Source organism: Vespa crabro, chromosome 1 (genome assembly GCF_910589235.1).
Source record: "Vespa crabro chromosome 1, iyVesCrab1.2, whole genome shotgun sequence".
Classification (NCBI taxonomy): domain Eukaryota; kingdom Metazoa; phylum Arthropoda; class Insecta; order Hymenoptera; family Vespidae; genus Vespa; species Vespa crabro.
In genome coordinates this window covers 2,774,342-2,785,000 of record NC_060955.1, presented here as the reverse complement: position 1 = coordinate 2,785,000, position 10,659 = coordinate 2,774,342, and the positions used below count along the sequence as shown (strand labels likewise).

Genomic DNA, 10,659 nt, shown 5'->3' with positions numbered 1-10,659 from the left:
CAAAACCTTTGGCAACCGACAGGGACGAAGGATTGAACGCTAAGATATGGTAAACATTATCTTCTTCATCGTTATCTCATTGCCGTCATAACTTCAAAAAGAAAAATCATCAAATGTTGATTTAGTGTTGTTCAAATAGAAAAAGCAAAAAAAGAAAAAGATATAAGGAAATCGATCGATATATATATATATTTTTTTTTTCTTTTTTTTTCGCAAACAGGTATAGTTTATTGGGAGAGAAAGCTGAACGTTTCTCAGCTAATCCCGACACGGGAGAAATTTCCACGGTAGTACCATTGGATCGGGAACAAACGTCAGTCTATCATTTAACGTTGGTGGCACGAGATTCTAGTCCAACCGAGCCAAGAGCGTCCACCGTCAATTTGACAATATTGGTGAAAGATGTGAACGACAATGCTCCACGATTTTCTAGTCCACGATATACAGCTTATGTTCCAGGTGGAACCAAGCCTGGTAAGAATAATTCTAAAGTCGATATAACAATGTTATTCCTCTGTTAATATGTTTGAAGCACATTAATACGATTGAATAAAATAATATTTAATAATTTATTTATTGTGAACAAAATAGGTGACTTCGTTTTCGGTGCCAAAGCTACGGACGATGACGACGGTGAAAATTCACGAATAGTTTATCGTCTTCAAGGTAACGATGCCGACAAATTCATCATTGATTCCAACAGTGGCGTGATCAGAGCCACCCAAGAATTAACAAGCGATGAAACGACGTACCAATTACAAATACAAGCGTCCGATTGTGGTATAGAACCACAATACGTCACAGCCGATCTAATGATACACTTATGGGAGAGACAACTATTTCCTAGTTTTCGTGCTAACATTAATACAAGATTTACTTTACCGGAGGATGTGCCCGAAGGTAGAGTTATAACAAAATTAAGCGCAACGACGCCCAAAGACGGTGCTGCTAGTAATCTGGTATATGGTATTGCTGGTGGAAACGTTGGTGACGCTTTAAAAATCGATCCAAATACTGGAGAGGTATGATAATAAATAATGACACAACAACAAAAAATAATTTCTTTCATTAATATTTTATTAAATATTTTTATATCTAGGTTCTAGTTGCCTCTGGATTCGATTATGAAACGGCACCATATTATGAAGCTTGGATCGAAGTCCGAGATTCCGATGCGCCAGCATTAAGAAGTGTCGTTCAATTGTTGGTCAATGTTACCGACGCTAACGATAATGCACCGGTCATGGATGCATCCATTTACAATGCAACTGTACCAGAAGAAGAATATCCACCTTTATTCGTATGCAAAGTTTCTGCTAAGGATCGTGATTCCGGTGAAAATGGACAAGTCCTTTATTACTTAGTCGATGACTTTTCCGAATCCTTTATGATCGATAGCAATACTGGAGAAATCAGTACTAACGAGAAATTAGATCGAGAAGATGTAAGTCCAATTTTTTTTTTCTCCTAATAAACAATCCCACTGATTTATTTATTTGAATAATTTCAATTTTATTCTCATTTCATAGATATCATCTTACGAATTGATCGTTGAAGCCAGAGATCAAGGTCAGCCAAGATTAACTGGCACAGCTATGGTCATTGTTACGGTATTAGACAAAAATGACAATCCACCGCGTTTCACAAGATTGTACAGTGTCAATGTAACAGAAAATGCAGAGATCGGTACATTTGTCATACGTATTACCAGCAGCGACATGGATATCGGTCAAAATGCGAATGTCACTTATATATGTACGGATAATCCAGGAAAAAAGTTTTCGATCGATGCAATAAGTGGTAACGTTACGGTGGCTGGTTACCTGGACAGAGAAGAACAAGATGAATATCTGTTAAAGGTATGAATTAATATGATATATGAAAGTTTATGTAATGCAAATAAAAATGAGAAGAAAACTGGTTGGAGTTATAGACGACCTGTCTTGTTCCCTTATAATATCGTCATAGAAAGTGTAACATTTTTTGTTTTTCTTTTTTTTTTATATCTTTTGCTCTATTCTACCTTAACATACCAGCAGACAGATCGGTATATCTGTCACTCGATGATAGAAAAAGTTGTATTTCAGCATACACATCTAGTAGGGATAAGTAAGAAAATACATCATGTATGTCATGCAACGTGTCAAACTGAATTTCGAAAGAGTTTCTTAGAATATAACATTAAACGTTTGACATAGATTTTCTTTAGTGAAATAATATCTATAAATTAATAATGTATCATCAACGAAATATATTACTTACAGATCGTCGCAGCCGATGGTGCATGGGAAACAGAAACGGCATTGACTATCACGATCCAAGATCAAAATGATAATCCACCAGAATTCGATGAAGAAGTTTACTATTTCCATTTCCCTGAGTTACAGCCACCTGCATCACACGTGGGTCAGGTTACAGCTGTGGATAATGATAAACAGGGTCCAAATTCAGTGATATCTTACAGTCTTTTACAACCATCGGATCTTTTCACGGTTGATCCAGCAACCGGTGATATATTTAGCAAAAGATTGCTTCGTTACAAGCATACACATCGGCCTTCCTCTCCAGAAAATTTATATTCCCTAACGATAGTTGGAACGGACAATGGGAAACCACCGTTATCCTCGAAAACTGTTGTCCACGTGAGCGTTGTCGATGCCAACAACAACACGCCTAAATTCGAACAGAGATCTTATCTTTCACCGGTACCCGAGAATTATGGGGTCGGTAAAAAGATCATGCAATTGAGTGCAAAAGACGAGGCAGATTTCGGTGCTAACGCTGAGATAAGATATTCATTAATGAGCATCAACGAGACTTATGATTATTTCTCGGTCGATGAAAAAACTGGTTGGGTTTATGTACGTCGAAGTTTGGCTGGTATTGCTGTGGGTAAAACATTTTTATTGAAGGCACGTGCCATTGACAAAGGTGTGCCACCGCAAAAAGACGAAGTAAATTTGACTTTAGTAATATCAGGTGAAAATCGACATTCCCCAACTTTCGCTGCTGTTAGTTATCAGGTTAGAGTACCTGAAAATGAACCGGTCAATACGACTATATTAACTATCAGTGCTGTGGACGGTGATTCTGGTCCGAATGGCATGGTACGATATAAAATATCAGCTGGAAATGAAAGAAACGAATTCTTTGTACACTCCATTACTGGAGCAGTCACTATTTTGGAACCTTTGGATTATGATCTTGTTCAAAAGTATAGATTAAATATAACAGCGACCGATTTGGGCTTCGAACCGAAACAAGCTGTCGCTACGTTGACTGTCACCGTGTCGGATATTAATGATAATCCACCTACTTTTAATCAGAGTATTTATGAAGCATATTTACCAGAGAATTCGCCACCTAATAGTTTTGTAGATCAGGTTTGTATATTATCTTACTAACAAATATCAATGAGACTCAATTTATCAAGCAATCAAAGGCCTCTATATCATAAAGAATATTTTTTAAACAACATTATTATATGTTGACAGGTAATAGCCCATGATATTGACTCGCCAAAGTATGCCGTAGTAGAATACAAGATTCTAGGTGGTACAGGAAAAGATCACTTCCGTATAAATGAGAATACAGGGGTGATAAGGTCAGAAATCAGTTTCGATTACGAGGAAGCCAATGAATATACTTTAGACATAATCGCAGCTAATCCAGATTCTAGTCCCCAAATGGTTGGGTTCACGAGTGTCCATGTTCATATAACAGGAGTGAACGAGTTCTATCCCAAATTTATTCAACCAGTATTCCATATGGATGTATCAGAAAGTGCTGATGTTGGTACTTCTGTAGGTCTAGTTCAAGCGACCGATCAGGATTCAGGAGAGGATGGTCGTGTATATTACTTGTTCGTTGGTTCATCCAACGATCGTGGCTTTACAATAGGATCTGAAACTGGTATAATAAAGGTTGCCAGAAGGCTCGATCGTGAAACACAAAATCGTGTGGTCCTGACAGTAATGGCAAAGAATAGTGGTGGTATACGTGGAAACGATACTGACGAAGCTCAAGTAATCATATCCATTCAAGATGGCAACGATCCACCTGAATTCCTTCAAAACACTTATGAGGCAACTGTATCGGAAGGAGCAGCTCATGGCACGCGTTTACTAACTGTTAGAGCTGTAGATAAAGATATAAGACCACAGAACAATCAATTCTCTTATTCCATTATCAGTGGTAATCTTGGTCAAGCGTTCAAAGTCGATCCACAAACAGGAGATATCGAAACAGCCAAACAACTTGACAGAGAAACTATATCTTCCTATGATCTCACCGTTGGTGCTATAGATACTGGCTCACCTCCTCAAACTGGTACAGCCACTGTTCATATCGAGATTCTTGATGTCAATGACAACGGACCAATCTTTGAACCCCCTGAAGTAATCGGCTACGTAAGCGAAAATGAACCAGCTGGTACCAGTGTCATGACTCTTAGCGCTACTGATCCTGATCTACCACCAAATGGTGCGCCATTTACATACAGACTCGTTGGCGGTAGGCAAAGTGATATGGTCACACTTGATAAACATTCTGGTGTTCTAAGGACAACGAGAAGTTTAGATAGGGAGACTATGCCACAGTTGGATCTTGTCGTAAGTAAAATGATAACTTTTGTATAAGTCAATCAAATATATATGTGTGTGTGTGTGTGTGTGTGAGAGAGAGAGAGAGAGAGAAAGAGAGAGAGAGAGAGAGAAATCATATTTCAACTTTTTTGAAATAGGTGGAAGTTGAAGATTCTGGAGTGCCAAGAATGAAAAGTGAACATACGATAACCGTCATCGTCACTGATCAAAATGATAGTCCTTCGACACCACGATCCGTCCATGTAATAGTACATGCATTTAATGGGGCTACTCCGCTTGGTAAAATTGCAGATGTGCATCCTAACGATCCAGATATCACTGGGATTTATTCTTGCAAAATCCTTCAAAGTTCTAACACTAGAGTTTTGAGTATTCCAAATGCTTGCGACTTGCATACCAACAAGATTACACCTGGTACGTAATAATTTATCTCATGAAATAAAAATACGAATATTTATTAGTATAATATAATTATTGTTGTTATTATTGAATACAGGTATCGGATATTCTCTAAGCGTATCCGGTAATGATGGCCGTCATCCTGACGTAATATCAAAAGTCACCGTAGAATTCATATCCTTTAGAAACGCAACGATAGAAAATAGTGTGACCTTGCAAATCATGAAATTAAATGCAAAAGATTTTTTAAATCAACATTATCGTGCACTATTGGATTTATTGCAAGAAGAAATTGAGGTTGACGATACCGTAACGATTTTCAGTCTTGGAGAAACCAATGGCAATGCTAATATTCATTTGGCTATTGAAACTCCGCAAGGTAAAACGATATGAAATAAAAATTATAACAATCATTGTCTACCTATATGACGAAGATTCATTAAATTTTAAATATTGTTTCATCAGGTTATCGCACGAAATACGAAGTTAGCGAATTATTGACACGTAACCGAGATAAAATTCAATCACTGTTCGATGGGACTACATTTACAATTGGATATTCTCCGTGTAAAAATATGCCATGTGAAAATGGAGGTAGTTGTACTAGTCGTCTAGCCATATATGATGACGCTAGGATCACCGATAGTCAAACTTTGATCTTAACATCCCCAAGAATGTTACATGAAATGATGTGCATATGCAGAGATGGTTTTACCGGTGAGAAATGTGAAAGAAGGCAGGATCCATGTTCACCGAATCCTTGCTTATTGGTGAGAAAAAAAATAAACAATTCGTAAACTATATATATATGTATATAGATATATATAAAAAAAAGAAAATATATTGTCGTGTAACTTACAACATTTTATCATTTTATAGGGTGGTCAATGTCGTAGATTGGGATATGACTTTCAATGTACATGTCCTATCGATCGTGAAGGAAAAATATGTGAATTGGAAAGAGGGGATGCGTGTGCCAGTAATCCTTGTAGAAATGGTGGATCATGTAGGAAAAGTCCTGACAGCTTTAGCTTCTTCTGTCTTTGTCGTCCTGGTTACAGAGGAAATCATTGTGAAGCTATTACAGATTCGTGCAGACCAAATCCATGTTTGTATGGTGGTCTATGTGTCGGAGAAAAACCAGGGTACTTGATCATTTTATTCTTGATCAAATCCTAATCCTAAATTTACTCATCTCTCTTATATTTATACATATATTCTTTTTTTATATATATATATTACAGATATAGATGTAGTTGTCCAGAAGGACGTTATGGAAGACATTGCGAACGTTCTACTTTCGGTTTCGATGAACTTTCTTACATGACATTCCCAGCATTAGATGCCAACACTAATGACATAACTATAGTCTTTGCTACAACAAAACCGGATGCTTTGTTATTATACAACTATGCACCACAGACAGGAGGACGATCAGATTTTGTTGTCCTAGAATTAATTAATGGAAGAGTCGTGTTTTCTTATGGTGGTGCAAGAAGTGCTATTACATCGGTATCGATAAAGAGTGAGAAGAGTGTGTCGGACGGGGAATGGTGGAAAGTGATAGCCACAAGAAATGGAAGAGTTATTTCCTTGAGCGTATCAACGTGCAGAGAACACGGTGATATTTGTGATGATTGTAGACCTGGCGATGGAACTTGTTATGCCGATGACGTTGGACCAATAGGGTTAATATCTCATTGAAATTAATATTATTTTTAATTTAACCTTCCTATAATCACAAATAATCACATGATATAATTTTTATAGGACCTTGAATTTCAATAACAATCCACTTCTCTTGGGTGGCCTTGAAAATGTCGATCCTGTATTGGAACGACCTGGACAAGTACATTCCGATGATTTCGTTGGTTGCATGCATTCTGTATCGATAAACGGAAGATCTTTAAACCTGACAAATCCATTAGCATTGCGAGGTGTGAAACCTACCTGCAGTAGATCAGAGAAAAGCCCATGCTCGAAAAATGATAAAGATTTAGTCTCTGTTTGCGGACCGAAATCAAAGTGTTACGATAAATGGCATCAAGTAACTTGTCAATGTGGATTACTAATTGCACCGAATTGTCATGGTGCGTTCGAGCCTGTCACTTTGAGCGAAGGTGGATATATTGAGTTCAAGGTATGTATATAGAATGTAAAAAGAAAAAAAAACATTAACATATAATTGCTTTACGTCAGCAAAATATTATTTATCAATGTTATCGTCAATAGATATCAGACAAGCATAGAAGAATACAATTATTAGAATATCTCTATGGAGGATCAACAATGTGGTATAAAAATCGTTCAAAACGAACAGTCGGTGAAGAATCAAATATGTTCACGGTGAATCCAGTATTAAAAACGGTTGGCCTGATGTTCCGTACTGTCAAACCTGATGGCATTTTGATATATGCTGCGACGAACAAGCATTATACGTCAGTAGAGGTAAGATAATATTATTAATTGACATGATCAAATAGGATTAAACATGTATTGTCATATATTCTTCATACATTACAGTTACGAGGTGGTCAGCTGACTTATGCATCATTATTGGGTTCTCCTGTTAACATGACCATGCACGTTGAAGGTGGCCTAGCAGATGGTAACTGGCATAATTTAACTTTACACGCTTATTCCCGAGGATTGAGATTGCTCGTCGATGGTGTCTCCAAAGGAGACGAATTGGATTTAGCTGGAGTTCACGACTTTCTCGACCCATATTTATCCGTCTTATCGATCGGCGGAGCTAGCCAAAATCTTTATCACGCTCGAAGTGCTGGCGCTAAGAGCTTCGAAGGTTGTCTGGCAAATTTTACGATAAACAACGAACTCCAACCATTTAACGGTTCAGGATCTATTTTCAAGGACGTGTTGTATCACGGAAAAGTTAATACCGGTTGTAGAGGACCAATAGGCATTAGCACAGCTACATCAGCCGATCCTCTTAGCATCGGTATCACCCTAGTCATAGTGTTTTTCATTATCCTGTTAATAGCGATCCTCGTGAGTTTCATAGTTTTCCGTTTGAGACGTCAGAACAAGGAAAAGTCGGCACCATCTGTAGTAAATAAAAATACGAACGCTATAATGACCGGTAATCCATTGGTAGGAACGGGTAATGATAATCTCATGTCACGTCACGAAAATACATACATTTCCGATGGATCTGATTTGCGTGGTGTTGGACATATGGGCCCGGAATTGATATCGAAGAAGTACAAGGAACGTGAAATTAATTCGACGAGTGAGCATAGACCACAAAGGCCAGATATAATCGAACGAGAGGTAACGAAATCACCACCGATCAGAGACGAACATCCACCTTTGCCCCCACCTACTCAAACCTCTCTTCATTCGCACGAACACAATCAGGAACCTGATATGCCAGAGCATTATGACCTCGAAAATGCAAGTTCCATCGCTCCAAGTGACATCGACATAGTTTATCATTACAAGGGTTATAGGGATGGCATGAGAAAATACAAGGCGACGCCACCGCCCATTGGTAATTATGGAAATCATCACAAGCATACTGGACAACAGCACAGACACGCCGGTCCGTTTCCACCGCGAGCAATGCCACCACCAAACGTAAATCAACCACCTGGGCCAGCACCGAAATTATTACAAAGTACTCCTTTAGCTAGATTATCACCAAGTAGCGAATTGTCCGCTCAACAACCGAGAATCCTAACTTTACACGACATCAGTGGGAAGCCCTTACAAAGTGCATTATTAGCAACCACTTCATCGTCCGGTGGTGTAGGAAAAGACGCTCTAAATTCGAACAGCGAGAGAAGTTTAAATTCACCGATCATGAGCCAACTCTCAGGATCAACGGCAAGTCGTAAGGTACCGCAATCCAATAACGAAAATTCTGTGAACAATGTATCGTCCGGTCCGATGGGCCTAACAGCCGAAGAAATAGAAAGATTAAACTCAAGACCCAGAACGTCTAGTCTCGTATCGACTTTAGACGCTGTAAGTTCGTCCAGCGAGGCCAGAGGACCACCTACTCATGGACCTCTTCATCTTCACAGACGTCACACGCCACCCGTTGAAAGATTAGAACGACGAAATTCCTCTACAACCGACGAAAGTGGCAACGATAGTTTCACCTGTTCGGAAATCGAATATGATAATGGTTCTTTGGTCGGTGACAAAAGATCCGACAATCTTTTCACGAAACAAGATGATGAGGAAGTCACTCAACGAACAAACGAATCAACTCAATCAACAAAACCGCCATTACCGCCCAACGTTAATTACGATGGATTTGATAGTTCCTTTCGTGGCTCGTTGAGCACGTTGGTCGCCTCGGACGATGATTTATCAACCCATATGGGTGGTCTTTACAGGCCTACCAACAATGGCTCACCTTCGACCACAACAACGGCTCTCAGTTGGGATTATCTATTAAATTGGGGCCCAAATTTTGAAAGTCTCGTCGGCGTTTTTGTCGACATCGCCGAGCTGCCGGACAGCGCGAATCGAGTACCGAATACTCTTAGACTACCAGCTAGTATACCCAAACCATCGGAAGAATACGTCTGATAAGATTCAATGACAAATTATAAAAAACATTCTTATCATTCAAATTTGTCATTAAATGATAACAATAATTGACGTTATTCTACCCAAAGAAACTGTCCAATTCGCGTTCATTTATTAAATCTTGACAGATTTCTTGATCATAATATTGATACGAATCGATAGATCAGGAACGTACATGTGTCTGTGAATTTCTGTATATATATATATACATACATATATATACAGAATATTCTGTGTTGTATGTGTATATATATATATATATATATATATATATATATATATATGTATGTATATATATATATATATGTATGTATATATATATATATACACAAACAAAAACACATAACGAACGATGATATTCTAATCAAAATTACTTTATCTCGAAATAATAAGCGTTTAGTTTTAACGAATTTTTTTAGGGAGATACTTTTATACCTACAGATTGTCTATATATATATACATATATATATATATATATATATATATATATATACGAATTTAATTAGATAAATCTTCCGAAATAGCGAATTTTCAAATTCGTTAATATCCCGTCCTTTAGCATTTTTCGAATAATTTATATTAAACGCGTGCGTATACGTTTTCAAATGCCATTGTAAGTAAACACACGGGTACTCGTCTGTAAAAAAAAAAAAAAAAAAAAGAAAAAGAAAAAGAAAAAAGAATAGAAAAAAGAAAGACAGGGAATACAATATTTCCGTTATTTAGTTACTTATTCGATGCATTAACTTCTCCATCTTTTTTTTTTTTTAATCAGTTAATTAAAAACAAAAAGTATATATATACGGAAACGAGCAAGAAGAAGATGAAAAAATAAATGAATTTACGATCTATGATCGTCCAACGACGTCTGTAAATAATTGTATCTTTAATTTTTTAATAACTATTTGCGTCATTAGTATATAAAAAATTTTAAAGAAAAAGGAAAAAAAAAAGGAAGAAAGAAAGAAAAAAATTTTTCTTTAAAGAGGAAGGGAGAAAATTTTCTTTCTTCTTTTTCCTTTTTTTTTCTTTTCTTTTTTTTTTGGTTTTTTTTTTCTTAAGCTTCGCGTTTATCGACGCGAGAAGCGCGCCATCG

The 10,659-nt window shown here is 37.3% G+C and overlaps 1 protein-coding gene across 1 annotated transcript in view; it reads left to right on the top strand.

The window, feature by feature from the left end:
- Positions 1-9,746, top strand: part of LOC124426030 (cadherin-related tumor suppressor) — a 102,222-nt gene extending 92,476 nt beyond the window's left edge. The window contains exons 8-22 of the mRNA XM_046967239.1: positions 1-49; positions 221-474; positions 592-1,022; positions 1,100-1,444; positions 1,530-1,859; positions 2,265-3,383; positions 3,495-4,610; positions 4,742-5,018; positions 5,101-5,382; positions 5,469-5,773; positions 5,883-6,148; positions 6,248-6,691; positions 6,774-7,143; positions 7,236-7,451; positions 7,527-9,746. The exon at positions 1-49 is cut by the window's left edge and continues 132 nt beyond it. Of these exons, the coding sequence (XP_046823195.1) occupies positions 1-49; positions 221-474; positions 592-1,022; positions 1,100-1,444; positions 1,530-1,859; positions 2,265-3,383; positions 3,495-4,610; positions 4,742-5,018; positions 5,101-5,382; positions 5,469-5,773; positions 5,883-6,148; positions 6,248-6,691; positions 6,774-7,143; positions 7,236-7,451; positions 7,527-9,563 (7,841 nt within the window). The 3' untranslated portion in view covers positions 9,564-9,746. The remainder of the gene's footprint in view (positions 50-220; positions 475-591; positions 1,023-1,099; positions 1,445-1,529; positions 1,860-2,264; positions 3,384-3,494; positions 4,611-4,741; positions 5,019-5,100; positions 5,383-5,468; positions 5,774-5,882; positions 6,149-6,247; positions 6,692-6,773; positions 7,144-7,235; positions 7,452-7,526) is intronic.
- Positions 9,747-10,659: the final 913 nt, after the last annotated feature.